The sequence below is a fragment of the Euprymna scolopes genome, chromosome 20, assembly GCF_053919585.1.
Source record: "Euprymna scolopes isolate OS-2025 chromosome 20, ASM5391958v1, whole genome shotgun sequence".
In the NCBI taxonomy this organism is placed as follows: Eukaryota; Metazoa; Mollusca; class Cephalopoda; order Sepiida; family Sepiolidae; genus Euprymna; species Euprymna scolopes.
The window spans coordinates 103,483,371-103,504,544 of record NC_136501.1 but is presented as its reverse complement, the minus strand read 5'-3'; the positions used below and the strand labels follow the sequence as shown (position 1 = coordinate 103,504,544).

General features: G+C 31.4%; 1 protein-coding gene across 1 annotated transcript in view; it reads left to right on the top strand.

Annotated features, from left to right (window-relative positions):
- Nucleotides 1–20,138, top strand: part of LOC145241557 (glutamate receptor ionotropic, kainate 2-like) — a 729,218-nt gene extending 709,080 nt beyond the window's left edge. Inside the window, exon 14 of the mRNA XM_080104625.1 lies at nucleotides 19,600–20,138. Within this exon, the coding sequence (XP_079960751.1) occupies nucleotides 19,600–19,899 (300 nt within the window). The 3' untranslated portion in view covers nucleotides 19,900–20,138. The remainder of the gene's footprint in view (nucleotides 1–19,599) is intronic.
- The last annotated feature ends 1,036 nt before the right edge of the window (nucleotides 20,139–21,174 follow it).

Genomic DNA, 21,174 nt, shown 5'->3' with positions numbered 1-21,174 from the left:
TATTTCTTGTGTGTATGGTTTTTTACGGCATCTCAACCTCATTCGGTTTATTTAATGCCGAATCTAGTTATTTGAGTGAATACGTATTATTATTCTATACACAGTTTTTCATAGAGTTTTGTGGCGTAGGTGTGTTGTAGAGGAAAATGGTGTTGTATCTGGATATGCAGAACATGTTTGAATAAATATTAGGTTAATGTAAAAATAATGACGTGTTTATATATATATATATATATTAGTTGAACGTCAGAAATTACATTATTCTTGCACCAACTAACACAATAGCATTAAGATTAGCTGCAATTTTAGCCATGAAGCAGTTATCTTCTACGAACTTGATCTTGTAGCACCAGCACTTTAAAATTTGAAAAAATTAATTCTTTGGGGAGGGAGTGATCAATTTTTTCAGTCATTTCAAATGCTATAAAGGAGAGGTGAATGACTTAAATGAAGATAATGCAAAACAAGATGGGTGGATTCAGTTGAAGGAGAGAGATGTGGAACAATGAGGAAAGGAAGAAAGACAAGGAGAGGGGAAAAATCAATAAAAAACCCACAAAGTTGGTATATTTTTGATCGGCCTGACACTGGATGAATATCTAAAATTATAAAAAAGATATTCATTCTTTGAGGGTCAACTGACCCAGGTTTCATTAAGGGGAAGGAGGTCGTATTTGTCAACCACTCCAATATTATGTATTATATAAAGAAGTGAATGACTTACATTATCATTATTTCCAATAGAATAAAATTTATGTAGGAGGATGCGTGTATTTAAAAACAGCTTCTATTTAACAGATGTCTCTGTAACGTCGTGATATATAGTGTTTTTTCTAGTGATATATATATATATATATGTATGTATATATATATATAGTTGAACGTCAGAAATTACATTATTCTTGCACCAACAAACACAATAGCATTAAGATTAGCTGCAATTTTAGCCATGAAGCAGTTATCTTCTACGAACTTAATCTTGTAGCACCAGCACTTTAAGTTTTTTTCTCTCTATCATTAGTTAGTTAGTGAGAAATTCACAATACCTTTTTTCGTTCACCAAGGCAAACCAGTTTGCATGCTCGCAACAACCATTTAACATAAAGAAAAGGAACAAAAAATGTGTGTGTGTGCATTTTGGATATTTACATCAACATTTACGTATCGATAAATTCATGAGTATATATCAGTCAACAAGCTATATATAGCTAGTTGACTGAAGCATCCTCATGAATGTCTGGCGATCCCTAAATATTTATGTACTACATAATGTGAATTAGTATTTATTTTTCCAAATAAAGATAGCATATCCTCATGCACATCTATTATATATATATATATATATATATGTGTGTGTGTGTGTGTGTGTGTGTGTGTGTACTTTTAATATTTACGTGAACATTTACGTATCGATATATATTCATGAGTATATATCAGTCAACTAGTTATAATAGCTGGTTGACTGAAGCATACCCATGAATGTACAGCGATTCCTATATATATATATATATATATATATATATATATATATATATATATATATATTGCATAATCTGAGTTATTTATTTTTTTCAAAATTAACAGAGCATTTTCTTAAATAAAAAATTAAAGATATATTCATTGAAGCTTCTTTTTAGTATAAAGTATAATTTCTGGGTTAATATTCGAACACAAAAGAGTGTCGTTATTAGCGTTGAGACAATTGATAGGTTTCGGAATCGGAAAAAATTTTTTTAAAGAAAACAAATATCCTTTAAATATCCGTTTAAAATATCCTCTATTGCTGGCACTTCTGATAATATTTCTGTTTATGTTTACCTGTACACATGATAAAAACAACGATAGCGTTAAGATTCACACCCACTAAATACAGTGCGACAAAAATGACACACGTGGATAAAAAAATAAAGGAAAGGAAGGAAGAAAAAAAAGGAACATTTTTCTGTGCCATTTTTTTCTCTCCGCAATATTTTCTTTTCAATTTTTAATTATATACTAACCTGTTTTTACTGCTCGACTAGGTTCAATTATTTATAGTTAAAAAAAAAAAATCAAAACTTACAAACTAATTCAAATTGGCTGCTTTACAAAAGAATAATATCTTTAGTTACGTCACTATTTTCAGTCAAGTAAGTGGAAAAAATGTGAGAATAAAATACATTAAAATCCCGGGATACGATTTTAAAGGTTACAATATGGAATACGATGTTATTTCCGGCCTCTGGTTACGATATTTTCTCCCTCTTACGTTGTTATTTATGTTATTTAATTATATATACATGCGTATTGCATATTGTAATGTCTTGTTACTAATTTTTAATGCCGTATCCCGGGGTTCTGTTGTTGTTAGAAATATCTACTCGTGTAATTTACGTCTCCCTATATGCGTATATTTACTTTTGTTTAGTTATATGTACAGATTACATAATTTATACATGTACGGTCATCCGAAAATAAAAAAAGGGTCTATATCTTTGATTTTTAATTTGTACTTTATCAGAATCAAATAATATTTTAGAAAACGTCCCATCGCCGCCGTCATCGAATTTTAGATTAACTGTTAAAAATACATTAATGGCTGAAATTATATTTGTATCGCCGAGAATGGTATTGTAGTAAAAACGAAAGAATGTCGACATTCCCATAAATAATATTGTACCTATAAAATGCTCTTAACTTCTCCATTACCTACTAAAAGAGGGGATGTTTACTAATTTGTACTTGAAGTTTTTTTTCTCTCTGTTGTGTTGTTCTTAATTTTGTTTCTTGGTCGAAAATATTACTTTGAAAATTGTTTTTAACACTTTTCTCAATCCAGGATATTTCAAAATACAAACAATAAAATATTCAGAGTTTCATTATAGTTTCAACCATAAAAATATAAAAATAATCAGCGTCTCGCCCCAAGTGTAATGTTTACTGACGCTGTGTACACCTAGGCACTACTTAGCTATAATTATTTACTTGACCTCCCCCTAGTATTAACTATGTCGCATTGTTTCTTTTACGCAATAAATTAACCCATTTTGTTTGGTTTAATGAACCAGATTACAAAACACACAGTATGGGAGAATCACGGAAAACAAACGCTAGTCAACATACAATTAAAGGGAAACTACAAATTAATCTATTAAACAGTAGAAGTGATCCGAAAATCATAGACTGCATCCATTAAAAGGATAAACGAAACCCCTCAGCTATAAATAAGCATATATAGTAAATAGTGCAAATATTATCCAAGTATAATACGTTAATGAATAACTTATCGTACATTTCAGTGCGGCATTATCCATATAGATATTATTATTATTATTATTATTATTATTATTATTATTATTATTATTATTATTGTCTTGCTAATGTTTGCCCTTTGATTAGTCTTTCCTTCTTTGATTTTGTTCATTGCTTATAAATGTTGCTTCGTTTTTTTTTTTGTGTTTTTTTTTTTGTTGTTGTTGATTTGATTTACTGATACGACCACCCATGATTGAAATTTACATGCCAACATGTCTTCTTTGGTTAAACTTAAAGCATCTACTTGATAATTACTTCCGGTTTAGGAACCAGTAATTGGCAAGCGAATTAAAAAAACCTGTTACCCATTATATGTTAGGCCACCTTTTTTTTTATTTTTGGTGGGTGCTGGATTAATTATTTATATTTTCCATTTTTTTAATTATAATACACAAAAAACATCCAAATTTTTTAATACTGGATTTTCAAAAAAAAAATAAAATAAAATTGAACTTTTGTGTTTATTTAGAACTATTGCATATTCCAACAATCACGTAAATTGTCCAATTATTTTTTTAACTAAGAATATCAAATGTTATAGCGACAGAAGATTTGAGAGTTTTGGTCGGCCACGCTTTTTGATCCGGATAAATAAATGGGATAAAACTCAATTCGAACTATCGAGATGAAAAGCAGTCTTATAATGAATATTTTTTTATATTGAAACCGCTTAAAATTGTAAAACTTTAATTTATTTGATAAAAAATTACTTGATAAATTTACGTGATTTTTGAAATATCACATCTTCCTTCCATGACGAGTACGTATACCATAAAGATATGTTTGGTTTTTTTTAATAGGTTTTATTCTAAAAGAAAAAAAAGAAAAAAAACAAATCTCTTTTTATGAAACGACGTGTAATTTTACTATCTTCTGACTCGGACAAGGAGGAATGATAAGCTAAATTTAATGAACTCTTATTGAAATCTTTACAAATGTGTAGAATTAAAAGTTACTCAAAAATCTATTCGGGATTAATTTATAAGGGACTGTTTTTGGAGAAACACCGTTTATCAATTTGCGATTTCGAGCCGTCATTCAATCACTTTTTTAATTAGTCCATTTTTTCCTGATGTATTATGGTACTTTTTAATAAAGAGGGCTCAGATACAAGCGAGATAACCACTTTTTTTTTAAAGATATTTTTAATAAAATTTTTTAATATAATATTATTTTTAAGATAATCCAAACAAAATATAGTACATGCAATTTAAATTCGCAGAGCAAAAACAAAATACAGATGATTTTATTGAAGTATGAAAAAAAAAACAATTTCAATTAAAGATTATTGTGTTCATTAAAATTCCATACAGCAACAGATCCCTTTAGGTTCTATAAACAATTGTTAGGACAGAAAGTTCCTGTGGGGAAACAGTTTCCAGTCATAGAGCTCAACCCTAACAATCACTGGTTGACTTGTCTAATATTTTATCCGGAAGTCCAACGTCGAAACTATTCGGTAAACATTTAAGGATAAATTAAACAAAACAAATAGAATACGCTGCCAAATCTGCTGCAAAAATGATGGTTCCCTCTATTCGAATAGACGCTTTAAGACACGTGCCAGTATCTATACAAAGCCATCATTCGCCAATGCACCTAGTATTGCTGGCACGTCAATCACTAGTCTCTTCTTAGACAAGGCCTAAGAAAAAGGTCATCTAACCTAATAGACCCCACGCTGTCTACAAAGCTCCAACCCCTGTCCAAATCGCCGCAAATCTATATATCTATAAAAGTGAACGTGTCTGTGTGTGTACATTTCTCTACGCAATATCTCTGTAAATTTTAAGTCTACAGACTCGAAATTTGGCATACAGGGTACTGAGATGCGGGAAAATCTTTGCGGTAGGTTTTCGGCCAGAAATGTGGCTGTTAAGGGGTCAAAGTTCAACGATTTGACCTTTGAGAACTCTACCTAACTCCTCCGAAAACACTTGAAATTTTAGATATAGGTTCCTTGGACATGGACCTAACTTATTAACTTGATTTGAGCCCAAAACAAATGTTAAGGGGTCATAATAGGGGTCAAAGTAAAACAAAAATTGACCTTTTTTGTTGTTGTTGATTTATTGTTTTTTGCTCAACATACTCCTCCAAACACCCGGACAACGCCGGGCTGAAATGCTAGTGTTTGATAAATGTACTTTCGTAGCAAGTACTTTCACAGGAATGAACTCCAGCGAACTCGCTGCATTTGTGACGCCTCAATGTAAATTTCGCCTATCTTGTCCGAATATCAACAAAATTCCAACTCTTCATTGTGAAGGACCACAGATGATTGAAAACGAGTTTTACCGTAATAGATTTTTTTCTTAGAACGGTTTGTCTGTGAAAGACTGTCGCCGATACCCATTTTCTCCGACTATTCTACCAAGCAAATGTTTCAACTGATAAAAGCTTTGCTGCAAAACTCAGAACTTAGCTTGGCCATATAAAATTGAAGCTCATTTGCAGTAGCAAGCTTATTTTGCCTCAGCGCCATTGTGTTTTGATTTCATATAAGTTTTTAAAAACGTGAAAATTTTTAAAGGAGAATAAGATATTATTTGTCCGCATCGTCTAGCTGTTGTTTCACGACGATAGTGGATACAGACGTTGAATCTCTACGGTTCCAGGTGAGCATTGTCTGAAGATAGCGGTTTCAATCCCACCCAAAGCCGGCCAGAGACTAAGTTGTCCAAACTGTGGTGAGACGACAATAACTATGGAAGGCAGTAATTGCTGAGTATGCAGTTAGGAGATTCAGAGTTCCTATCCCCTCGTGGTTAACTACATGACGAAGTCCAGAGGAATAGTTGGCCGCGACGTCGTAAAAAATGAGGATAATAGTCTCTAATAAATGAATAGATAAATAATACAAATCAATAATCTCAATAAGAATTCAAATTAAAAATAATATGAGAATAAAATACTACAGAATTATTATAAAACGTATAGACAGGTAGATGTTTACTGACATGAAGTGTATTTATCTAATAAATGATCGCTACTCATAACAAAATACAGATATATTGTATCGATACATAAAAATTGGCGAAAGGAAAAACAATTAAACACAAGACGAAATTATTAAAAAAGGGAGATTTACCGGTTTCACTTGGAACAAATTTTGTTGAAGGACTATTAAATCATTTTTCTTGTATTTAATTTTCGTTTCATCTTATTTAAACAGGCTGCCTGTATGGCATTTCACTTTATGGTTATATATATATATATTATATATATATATATATATTATATATATATATATATTATATATATATATATATATTATATATATATATATATTATATATATATTATATATATATATTATATATATATATTATATATATATATATATTATATATATATTATATATATATATTATATATATATATTATATATATATATTATATATATATATATATATATTATATATATATTATATATATATATTATATATATATATATATTATATATATATTATATATTATATATATATATTATATATATATTATATATATATATATATTATATATATATATATATATATATTATATATATATATATATATATTATATATATATATATATTATATATATATATATATATATATATATATATATTATATATATATTATATATATATATATATATATATTATATATATATTATATATATATATTATATATATATATTATATATATATATATATATATATATATATATATATATATATATAAGAATGATATATGAGGAGGAGTTTACTAATGAGAGATAACACCTAAATCAAATATAAATACAGCTATTTATATTTTAATCGCAATCAAATGAAAAACTCGATACAATCACTGCGGTTGGTAGAGCTTAGGATAAATAATAAGCAAAACAAATTTGTAAAGTAGAGTTATACAAACGGTTTTATTGTTCGGTGGAATAGTCCAAAGTTGGGTGCTCCTTAATCCGCTCAGATTCAAAGAATGGTATTTCTTCTCATCAGAGGAAATTATTAGCGAAATGCCTTTATGTATTTGCTGGTAGCTGCATAGGTTGAAACTTAGTTTTATGATTTGTAGTCACAAAACTTTAAAAAAATAAGGCGTAAATATGTGAAACTGTTCATGTGGAAAGTTCATTCAGGGTTTAAAGTTAAAAAAAGGTGACTAACCGTATTTAAGGATGTCCGCTGTAGAAAAGGGTAAAGAATGGTCGGTAAGTTAAACGGTCCAAGACATATCTTATTTGTACAAACCAACATGATTGGTGTTTAAATCTGCTATTTGTTATATAAAGAAAATCCATGTCTTATTTAAAAACTAATTGTTCCCAAACCGATACAATTTTTTTTAAATCAATTATATTTTAATAAATACATCCTTTTGATAAATTTGAAGATAGTCCACTAGTTTTTACGATAAATAAATAACATCTATTAAAAAAACAACGTTACACTTAAAACTACATAAACAAGGTGACTTTTTTTTTCATACATTGAAAACGAAACATTTTTTTACAGAATAATAAAGAGTCATATCCTTTTTACTAGTATTTGCCTTAACATTTATTATATTGAAAAAATACTTTTATAGACATTGGTTATTTACGAGAAAGATAACGTGAAGGTTGCCAACATCCTTAGTGATTTTTTTTTGGAACGACCTGGATTCGAAGTTGCAATACCTAAGTTGTCAGTCCGTGTCATTAAACGCTCACACGTTTTGTAATATAAACATTAAGTGTTGATAGTAAATTAAATACGTAAAATTAAAGAAAATTTAGAAAGGTTTAAATAAATTAAGAAGTACCTTTCTTTAAATTTTTTATGGATCTTAGTTTATTAGGCACTCATTAAAAAAGGTGAGCATGCCAAACCATGGGTGGTCGTATATATATATATATATATATATATATATATATATATATATATATATAAGGTTGTATTCGTTTGTAAGTTTTTAAAGCTCAATCATTCAAGTTACAGAAAATCAGATCGTATGTACTTAATGTATCCACCGTCAATTTCTATGACACTTTTATACTCATGAGGCAATATTTGCCAAGACCAAAAGCCACTTGAGGATGATGGTAAATACGTTTTCAGTGGAATGATCAAAAACAATAAACAGAATTGAGAGTATTTTAGAGTACGGCCTAGAACCTATTTCTGATATTAAACAAAGACGACCAAGAAAGGATTTTGCAATAGGAGTAGAGAACAAGTTCTTGCTGTAAATATTTTACGGAAAAATCAGAGACTATATTTCCATCATGCACGACCCATAGAAAGCTCGAAAACGTGTTCCATGTGCCTGTTTGAATTCCAGTTTATCATCATACATTCAGAAATCCATGATCAGAAAAAGAACTTAATTCACTCAATTTACGATGCATACACTAAATCTATTGTAATCTGTTGGCGGAAATTCGGATGATTAAAATGGATGATGCATAAGAAAATAGGCATGTTAAATGCGACTTGTGTATTTTCCAAAATTTAGACTGCGGCGTTATTGAAGAAGGTGTGTTTTATATTCCCGTTTGTCTTAAAGGATTGATGATGAAAATGGATATATAAAAATGTTATGGCACATCGTCGTTGGCAAATCAACGCAATTATCGAGGCACAGGCCGAATCAAGAGGATCACAGAAGTTAACACACGCTACTTTCTCAAATTTTCTTGCCAATTATGAATCATGAACTAATCTGCTTCGATGACTGATCAGTCTCGAAAGACAAATGATACCCTATAGGGGCAGCTGTGCGTGTAATTGTAAGACAAACGTTGCGCAATCTCCAACCACACCTCTCCTGAATCGGTACTGTTTAGATCCGGTGGTAAGAAGTCCAGGACGACTGGAAACAATGCCGAGTTAAGCGTCGAAAATGGTCACCCATATAATATTGACAAAGTTCAACGTTACTTAAGTTAGATGATCCAGCAGGAACCTGTGTGTCAACGTGATTATGCCGTACATTGCTTATTATCTGCTTATTACAAGACTTAGACTATGCTTGTTAGTGTGGGCTTCCAACTGCGTGTTGCCCATTTAGTGAACGGTCGTATTTTCCCCAATGTTGAGCAGATGTCTTAGCAGGTGGTATTACGGTTCTTTCTGCGTCGGCAGGCTCTTATGTTTCTGGCAAGGAGTAATGCCTCAGCGTCAACTACTGGGTGTCATTGCTGTAATCTGTAAGCCATTTGCTTAAATTCCAGAACTGATTATTCAAGAAGCTAAAATATATGAACGTGGTAGAAATAGTCGCTGATTACAGTATCGATCAAATAAATCTGGTATTGCTTATTGAGCTTTAAAATCTGCTAGAATTACAACCTGACAAATATTATATATATATATATATATATATATATATATATATATATATTATGGTATTGATTGACAGTCATATTTATGTGTAATTGCATACATGTTCATTTTTCATTTTTTTAGTAATTGATCTATGTGACGTTTAATATACAATATTTAATTTGTATGTTTTTTTTACATGTATTCATTTGCAGTTTGCCCATTATGATTTTGCTTTTCTAACCTTTTTCTTTCCATGTATCCAATATTATCAGCTACATATATGCATACATACTTCAGTTGGCTATATTAAAATGGCCCGCATCTCCGGGCTATGTTAACTAAATTCCTTGCATAATATGATCCGCGGAAACTGATTTTGGACAAAGTGGAAGCTGACATTTATGCATATATTCGTATAGATAAAACAAGAATTATTCTAAAAACCTGTGATTGAGCACTATCTCATAAACAGCAGAGTTTCTTTGTAAGAAAAAATACACTATTATAAGTGTGCATGCATGATTTTTTAATCCCTGAACGATTTTTTGTCAAGCAACTAAGGTTTCTTTTAAAAAAAAACTTTTTTTAATGGAAAAAAAAATACTGAATTATTTACGAACTAGCAGGCAACCAGGAGTTTCTCGGTCGTAAAATACGTTTAAATATGATATTTTTTCAATAAGATTTTGTATTTATTATTATAGACCCAATAGTTTGTTTGTTATATTGTACCCAAAATATAGTAGTGAATTATAAAATTAAGATTTAAGTACAATAAGCTAGACTCGAAACCAAACTATAGCTCTCCAGCCTAACTCGTTACTGTCTAAACTAAATTCACACAAATACTTAAAATATATAAATGTATATTTATAAATGCGTAGACATAACAGGTTTATTCGATTTACGGCTGACAAGTTATTTCTTTTTTTTTTTTCAATTCTCACATCTTAGCAATTTTACCGGATAAAAATAAATCGAAATTTTATATGTAAGGGAGTTGGATCTCTGTTACAAATTCAAGTCTGTGGACCAATATTTGAAGTTTGGTGGAAAGTGAAATTCACACCTACAGACAAGGCCACATTTATATATATATATATATATATATATATATATATATATATATATATATATATATAGTAGCATTTTTGAGGTGTATGTTGAGCAAAAAAAAAAAAGCGGTAAATTTTTTTAACTTTGACCCCTATTATGACCCCTTAACATTTATTGTTCTGGGCTCAAATCAAGTTAATAAGTTAGATCCATGTCCAAGTAATCTATACCTAAAATTTGAAGTGTTTAGACCCCAAATTGTCGGAGGAGTTTGGTAGAGTTCTCAAAGGTCAACTCGTTGAACGTTGACCCCTTAACAGCCAAAGTTCTGGTCAAAAATGGATTACAAAGATTTTTCCAAATCTCAGTACCCCCTATATCAAATTTCGAGTCTGGAGACTTAAAATTGAGAGGGTTATTGCGTAGGGAAATGTACACAGATACACACACAGGCACGTTCACTTTATATATATATATATATATATATATATATATATATATATAGGAAAAATCCAGATTCTATGTGAAATCAGATGTAAGTTTCTTGGAGCTATTACGATAATAATTGTTAAAAAGCATTACAAAAGAGTACAAAGAGAACTTTGATTTTAAAACGTCTAAAAATATTATATATATATATATATATATATATATATATATATAATTATTTTTTTACTATAATAATTAAGTACCTACAGACACTAGTGTTTCATCCTTTCGGGATTCATCAGTGCAGGGTGTCACGATTACTACCAGTCGAACGATTCGAACCCCGCGACACGAGACATCTCTGGCTCGATTAGCGGAGGCCGTATCCATTCGGCTACCATTAATCGTGTGAAATAGCGTTGAATTTTAAACATTTTAATTTAAATGTTCATTACGTCAGACAGACAGTGATCAAATCGTTATACGATGATCTACGCATAAGAGCTAAATTGATCGACTTTTTAATTCAACAGAAAGTGCTCAACGATAAGAAACGTATTTCTTAAAGGGGCTGTCATAATTATTTTTTTACTATAATAATTAAATACCTACAGACACTAGTGTTTCATCCTTTCGGGATTCTTCAGTGCAGGGTGTCACGATTACTACCAGTCGAACGATTCGAACCCCGCGACACGATATATATATATATATATATATATATATATATATATATATATATATATATATATATATAACAGCATTCTATGTCTTGTAAGAACATTGTCTATAGATTAAGTTTACAAATTTCAAGATTATACACACACACACACTATGGAAGCGTTTTGAATACATATTTTGTTGAATAACACAGACATTATTCTCTACTATTTCTGGTTTTGATCATTTCCAACATTTATGGTTCGACAAAAGCTGTGGTTGTAATAGTTACTGTAGGACCAAGTAGGCTATATATGTATGTATTGAGGTTGCTATTTTCCAGAGGTAAGGTAGCAACACATTACTGCTTATGTAAAAACAAATTATATATATATATATATATATATATATATATATATATAGAGAGAGAGAGAGAGAGAGAGAGAGAGAGAGACAGAGAGAGAGTAAGGGTGGGAGAGTTAAAGAAGGGAAAAGGAATAAGAGACATTTTTATACAAAGGCTAGGTCCGTTTAAAAATTGTTTTTTGCCAGGTTTTTTTTGTTGTTTTTTTTATTTGTTTGCAAATATAATTCGTGTTTCTAAAAGGGAGAAAACTTCAAATAATTTATATTATGAAGTGTAAATTTTATAGACAAATGAGTCCACGGATTTATATAAAAATCAGTTTTCTTATTGAATACTAGCAGTTCATCCCGGCTTTGCTCGGGCCCTATGTACTGCTTATAAGTTTATGTGCATACGTGTATATATATTAAAAAGTTAAACTTATATCCAGGTAACCTGCATCTAAAATTTCAAGTGTTTAGATCCAAAGTTGGCGGGGGATTTTGGTAGAGTCTACAAAGGTCAACTCTTTCAAATTTAACGTCTTGGCAACCAAATTCTAGCACAAAAACTAATTAAAAAGCTTGCTACCTGTATGAATACCCTTTATGTAAAATTTCGAAGGCTTAGACTAAAAATTGGCTTATAGTTTGCTAGAGACTACAAAGGTCAAATCTGTGGTATTTTGACCCTTTGGCAGCCAAGCTTTCGGCCAAAATTGATTAAAAAGCTTGCCTCATATCTGAATACACTTTATGTAAAATTTTAAATGTTTAGACCCAAAATTCGCTGAGTAATTTGGTAGAGATCACAAAGGTCAAATTTTTATTAAATTTGACCCTCACTTTGACCCATGAACATTTGTTTTGGACTCAAAAGGTGACAGGGTGGTACTACACGTAAAGATATACGGGCAACTTGCTTTAAGATGCCTTCCTGAACTTGTATGTCAAGCACATGTCTGCCGCAGAGAATGATGACATCTGAAGTGTGGGCGACACGAAGTTGTACCTTGTGGATCACCTAAAACAATTCGTAGCTGGCTCAATCTTAATAAGCAAAACGTATACTCGCATCCGAGTTCTGCCAAGGATATATTACTGAGAACAGAGAAATAAGTGTAGGTAAAAATAGAAAGCCCATATTCTTGATAAAATTGTTTCGGAGATGGGTATATTTACTGATGACACCACTCTCGATAACAGGAACGAGGGAAAAACAAATGAACATCTATCTTATGAAATGGCAGAAACACTAGAGGATGACCCCCAATCTGTAGTGGAATGGGGACCAAAATGGATGGTCACATTCAATGCTGCCAAGACTAAGCTTGTTTCCTTCAATGATTACAAGAAAACTTCACTACCACCAATAGCAAAGAACATATTCCCCGAAACTCCTCGGCTTAATGTTTACAGGGAACATGAGCTGGAATAGATACATTGCTAAGGCTGCTGCGAAGGAGGTGCGCTCTCTCTGTCTCTCTGCCGTGCTAGAAAGCCTGAAAATATCCTGTAATTCTGTAATGCCAACATTCGCCCATGTATGGAGTACTGTTGTCACATTTGGGCTGGTGCATCTGCTACTTATCTCTCACTCCTTGACAGGGTTCAAAAGAGAGTCACCAACCTGATAGGTCCTGAACTGTCATCTAAGCTTCAGCCTCTGTCCCATCGACGAAATGTTGAATCCATTTGCCTGTTCTACAAATACTTTAATGGTGACTGCTCCGACGAACTACAAGCACTTGTACCCTATCGACGTGAATACCCTTAACAAACCCGACGAGCAGCTTAATCCACCCTCCTCCACAGTAGAGATCCCTACGTGTAAGAAAGCCTTCTGCTCCAATAGTTTCTTCACCAGAACTGCTAGACTTTGGAACTCTCTTCCGGGAGTCTGCTTCTCCAACTGTACTGGCATGCAGAAGTTCAAGTGTAATGTGAACAAACACCTTGCTACTCATCTCCCTTCATAATACCCCTGCAACTTATGTTCCCGGTCGTAGCTTCCTATTCAAAGTGGCACTGTGCCTTGTTTGGGGGAATAATTGAATAAAATAAAATAAAAAAGAAAAAAAAGGATCGATATCAAGACAAGATTGGAAAAAGGTGTATTCACAATTTGAAAATATGTTAGGGTATGAGAAATTAGATTGCAACCAACAATTCGATCGATGCGAAAAATTGATGAAGTTAGTAATTCTGAATAAGAAAACATGCGACAAACATGCAATATGAGGTGAGAATAAACGTTTTCATTTTTATTATTATTCAACTAGCAGGACGCCCGGTGTTGCCCGGTCACAATACATGCTTCACTATATTTTAATTAAATGCAAATTCCGTATTTATTATTATAGAGTAAAGTCTCAATTGATTTTTATATTGTGCCTAATATCTATCGTAATAATTTTTTTACAAAATTTTTAAATGATTAGCGACATGAGCTAGAATCGAAACCAAAACAGTCGTAGTCGTTATTTTAGAGCTTCAACCTTCGTCGATATTGTCTCAGGTATCACCATATGGATATAAAAAGAACAAAAAGTTAATCTCAAAGATCAGGGGGGGGGCGTGTGGGGTATATGGTTAGAAAAGAAGAAGAAAAAAAAGAAACGTGCCGGGCGTATCTGCATTGCTCTTTGGGAAAGAAGAAGCAAATGATGGCCAGCGCATTTGCATACGCGAAGGGCATCTTGGGAAGGCAGAGCATGATGGGAGAAGCTATTTTTTCCTGTCTCTTCCTTTTTTTCTAGATAGGAGGATCTAAAAGCAGGGTAAAATTCCCGGGGGAGGGGGGGCAGAGAGAAAAGAGTCGTGAACCTCTGGAAAAGAATTTCGTATTGCTGACGTTCGGATTGTGCGGCGTGACATTAGTGGCGAGGCTAGGTGTGGTCGATTGGAAAAGAAGAGGGCAGAAACGTGCTGTTGTCGAGAGAGTGACTCACTCCTTCCCGATCCCCAGACCCGAATCCTGATTATAACGCTAGATATTACGTGATTTTTTTTCTTTCCGTTACTATTTTATAAAAATCATATTACTTGTTAGTGTTATATTCTATAAATAAAAACCATGCTCAGAATATATCGACATACCTGTGCTCATGTCAATTACTTGTACGAGCTAAAAACAAAATCGAAAGTGTGCTACAGTTTTAAGTATTCTACATATCAAATTTTAACATAGAAAGGGGTTTAATAGATACTTTCCACACACATCGATAACGTCACTTTATATATGATTATATATTAGGTCGGTGCAAAAATGTCGTTTCTTGACGTATACATATTTGATAAAAAACATTATTTTGCATCAACCTAATATATATATCTGTGTGTTAAAACGCTTTCATCTTAAATTCTGCGCGATTATGCAGAATGCAGAAACTATGCATAAATATAATTTAGTAAAATAAAACCAATAATCTTATAAGAAATAAGAATGACTGCTCGTTCTTTCAATGGAATACGCAAATAAATTAAACTATTTAGCCGCTCTCATATTTATTTCTGGGCATATTAAGACGGCATAATGACGTTGACACAGCGGTTTCTGTTAAATCTCCAAAGTTAAGCAGCGTTGAGCCTAGTCATTACTAAAAATGGGTAACCAATTTGGGAATTCCAGGCGCTGTATGTAGGTGGACGTGGATACTTCCCTGCAAGAATTGCAAAAACCTAACGTCGCAATCTTCCCTAAAGGGGATATGCATGCGACTGGGGATTGCTTGTGAATTTCATACTCCCATAGAACTTCCTCCTTCGGAGGAAGCCCGTTAATCCCTACTAGGATTAATGCTGTTTCACACACACACACATTAAGTTCGTTTTAGTAATATCAAAATAGAAAGACTAGGCGTTTTAATATCAATATCAGAGTGATGGAAAAACTAAACTTTTTAAGTGTGTACAGTTAAACTTTTTTTTTTTTTTTGCAGAGATTACAACTTTAGAAAAAACAAACAAAGTTGATTAGTTAAAAATGTATTCGCTGTATCATAACAGGCAGATTGAGATATAATAACGTTGTCGGCGAGACGATAGGCATCGGTTTGCTTTTAGTCGCCTTAGTTAACTTGAAATTGTGCATGTGGTATGAAGATAGCGCCCTGCTTTTAATGGTTTATCACCGAATGAATATATTTACTAGTGAAGGTATGCTTGTGTTTAAATTTTTGTAATTTTGGAAGAGGAATTTTAAGATTCATCTTGAAATTCCTCTTACTAAATAAAAGTAGTATGTGATACTAGCAAGCAGGTAAGAGTTAGACTGTTGAATTTTCTTTAGAAAAAAAAAAAAGATTTTTTGCGCGTATATTAAAAAAAAAATAATTCTTCATTCTATACGCAATGTGTACGACATTCGTGGCATATAAGTCAGTTTATCTGATTAAAAAGTCAAATTTGACAACTTTGCATATTGTGATAGCGGCCGCCTTAAATTTATTATGAGATTGACTATATGCTTATGGATATTTTTTTTTTTAATTTTCATGCATATATTATACAATGATTGGCCCTTACTCTAGCTCACCTTGCTTGCCCTCTCTCATGACCATATTATGGGTGGTAGAATTTTCGGAATTAAACAACTGTCTTGAAAAAAAAAACGATTTATCAATCTGCAATTAAAAACAGACATACACAAAGACTTTAAAGATAAAATTTAGCGAGGTTCCCAATGGTTATATTTATTATATTGTAATGTTGACGCGAAACTATTTAATATTTCATAATATGATGTATTCACATCACCCATAATTGTAATATTTCTAGCATTGAGCACTTGCCTATTTATGTTTGTTTTTTTTTTAAGTTGTGTCATACATTGAATGAATGCATTTATCATATGCTTGTCTGAGTTGTAGTCTAATTTTCCTAGTAGTGCTTATTACATTTTACTTGAGATTTTGCTGAATTGGAACCTTTACGATCTATATCACACCACACACACACATATATATATATATATATATATATATATATATATATATATATATATATACACATATGCATGTGTGTATATATATATATTATATATACACATACATGAATTTATACACGTATATTTACACAAATACTTTTATGTCTGTGTGTTTGTGTGTGCATATATATGCATAGAGTTTTTTTTTAAATATAATTATCCATTGACACGTGTTTCGTCGTCTACAACTCATAAGAGTCGTAGACGACGAAACACGTGTCAGTGGATAGTTATATTTAAAAAAAATGGATAATTATATTAAAAAAAAAAACAATATGTATGCCGCTCCCCATGTGGGGGTATCAAGTTGGTTAAAGAGAAAATTATCCCCAACTCGCATTTAGGTAAAAATGCGTTTTCGTAAATATTTGAATTCATTCAAAACGTATCGCAAAAACAAAAACAAATAACATATATATATATGTGTGTGTGTGTGTGTGTGTGTGTGTGTGTGTGTGTGTTTACATGCACGGCATAATAACGGTTAAACACTGGTTCTCGTCAGATCACCGAAGTGAAGCAACTTTGAGCCTAGCTAGTACCATATGGGTGACCATTTCGGGAATTTTAGGCGATGTATATGCTCTCTGCTTATTCCGGCATTTGTTTCCAGTCGTCTTCTACAGACACTTCACTTGCTACTGGTGTCTAACTATGTCGACTCGGGAGAGTCGTGGCTTAGAGATTGCGCACCTCCTGCCACAAAAATTTCATGCGCAAGCATCCCTTTGTGGGTATCCATAGTCTGTCAAAGACGGAAGGAGCTCTTTTTGTGCGTGTGTGTGTATGCACACACAAATATACATATATTTTTATAGATAAGTTATGTAACTAGATTTTTAAACACTAAACATTACACTTTAAATTCATTATGTCATCAACGTTTTCTAGTGTAATTCCTCCAGACATAAGTATTCAACATACCCATTTTATATAGGCGAAAAATATTTATTGTTAATATAATTACATTTAAGTAAAGTTCAATTGTTTGTAAAGTTATGAAAGTTTCTTTTAATCCGCATGTTCTAATGTATCAGTTATAAGCTCGAGTGATATTATACGAACTCTATGAATTATGCCGAGATCATTTTAAAAATCAAAAGCAGAAGGAAATCAATAAATTACATTAAAATGTTTTAAAGATATTTGCACAGAAGGTCAAAGAAATCGGATATTATCTAACCAAGGATATATCAAGAATTCTTTAGTATATGAATTTAAAAGTTTATTAATAATAATCGATGTGTGTATGTATATATAAAACAGATATATTATTCTATAATAAGCTATATAGAATGATATATATATATATATATTATATATATATATATATATATATATATATATATATATATATATACACACACAGGGTGACCCCCCCCCAAAAAAACCGGTGTTTCTGGACTTTTTTTTAGAATGGACCAATTTAACACAGTATATTCTTTGTCCAAGCTCCCACTGGGATCTTGGTGTACTCACGGTCGTATATTCTGCCATGTCCTGTAAAATAAGGGCAATCGGTGAATAAATAATGGAGATATCACATAATGTGTACACAGGCCCGTTTTTATTGGGCCACGCTATATAATTCATTTTCATATATATAATTCATTTTTATACTATGAAAAGGTTAGTAATTACAATTAAGAATAGGAAATTGGGAAAAAAATTTTTGTAACTTGTCTTCTTCCTAAGATTAAGGGTGGTGGTGTTTGATCAACACTGCTGGGGAGCCATGATGTAATACACTGTTTTGTTTTTAAATCCCCGAAACAGTGTTTCATGGTAAACAACTGATGATCCCTTAAAAAATATAAAAATTGGTATTATAGTAAATTTGAGAGTTGATGCAGTGATTGCAGGTGATTAAATGACTTACTGACTTGATGTTTTTTTTAATGAATGATAAAAAATATTTTTTTGTGTGGTTTCAAATGTTAAAAACTTCAAAGACTATATATATATATATATATATATATATATATATTATAGTATATATAATTCTATATAGATATATATATTCTATATTAGTTTATATATAATTCTGTATTCATTATATATATATATATGTCTACATACATATATTATTTTAAGTTTATATATATATGTGTGTGTGTGTATATATTCTATATGTCTATTTACATACAATATTCTATCTATATATAATATATATATACACATATATTGTATTTTATTCTATCTACATGCATTACATCTTATTCCACACACACACACACACACATATATATATATATGTATATATTTTTGTATACATGGAAAGATAAAAGTCTTATATGCTTTTGTGTTTTATGTTGCTTGCTTTGTTTGTTTTCGTTAATATTTGTTTTAATATTGCTTCTTGTTTTTTTATTGTTATCAAATCTTTTTTTGTTTATTATTTCCACAACAAAAACGACCCACTAAAAGAAAAAAAGAAAAAAAAACGCATATTTAAATTATCTTTTTTTTTTTTTTAAATAATTTTTTTCGAGTTATTTTGCTTATGTCTGTCTCTTCTCTTTCTCTATTTTCCAGCAATCTGTATGTGCTGAGATGGCAGATGAACTTCGCTTCGCTGTTCGCTGTCACGGCTCACAGAAACCACGTTTTAAGAGACATTGTTCTAAGTGCAAATCCACTAGAGCACATAACCCAACAGCTCACTCGGAGACCCACGTAGAGTCTCCGAATGGCGTCATTCAACTTCGGGAGGTACGGAAATCCCCGAGGGCCACCGGGACGACTCGGGATTTCGAATACGATTATAAGCCGGATTATAAACAGGAGTTTAGCGGTGATTATCTGCACGTAGACTACAGTGATCCTGAATCTTAATAATTAATTTAATCCCTTAATCCCCAACAACAATGAAGGAAAAGGAAAAAAGAACAAAAACTGAGAGAAAGAGAAAAGTCAAGAAAAGCGAACGAACAGAACAGAGATAACCCCCCCATACTCCCTCGGTTACTTTTGATCTAAAGACTTCGAAGCAAGACGAAGAAAGAAAGGAAGGAAGGAAAGAAAGAACATTGCAAAATACATTTTTTTTTTAAATCAAATTTCCACAAAACAAATTAGAAAGAATGAATGGACGAGAGAAAGAACAATGAGAGATTGAATATTATATATTGTCTAGACGTACATTTGATAAAAAAAAAAGACGGAAATTATGGTAAACCCTTGACCAACTCGATGAACGTACATTGACATGAGCGAGTGTGAAAGGAAATACCTTTTTTGGTAATGAATGTTACTGAAGTCGAATGGGAGAAGAGCATTAATTTACGTGTATATTAGTCGGGCTGAGAATGAGATTATAATCATTTCATAGAATAATAGACAGAACGGGTGAATGTGTGAGAGCGAAATAGTGAGTCAATTATTTGAATGTAAATTTTTGTTTTTAAAATATTTTTTCATGGATTAAATGGTATTTATACTATGGCAAACGCCGAGGAGCTAATACACATTTTACATATATGCACACATAGACATATGTGTGTATACCCCCCCCCCATATATATTATACATTGCAAATTAAAGCGCGATATGGAGGACGCTTTAAGCGAAAAATAACGTTTTAATAATTTAACGATTGAGCATTCAACATTACAAACCGAAATTCACACTCACGAAAAGAATCAAAATCTAATACAAAATCACAAAATAAATTATTCCAAAACAAGAAAACATCGAAGAAAAATATTTTGAATAGATAAATCTTATATGTCATTAATAACGAAAGACCAATCAAAACAGTATCCATGTCCATAGAAAAATATAGACGAAAAAAAAAATCGAAGCGGATACCAACATCATATGTAGAAGATATACAAAACTTTGGGAAAGTTTATACACGTAAATTATAAAAAACGGTGGAAGAATATATACGCGTAAAATATATGAAAGAATGGAAAAAATTTTAGGCATAAATTATAAGAAACAGTGAAAAAAAAATTATATACGTAAATAATACGAAACAGTGCAAAAAAATTATATACGTAAATAATACGAAACAGTGAAGAAGTTTATATGCATGAAATATGCAAAACCCTGGAAAAGTACATATACTCAAGCTATACAAGCAATGTTATATTTTGCATAAAGGGA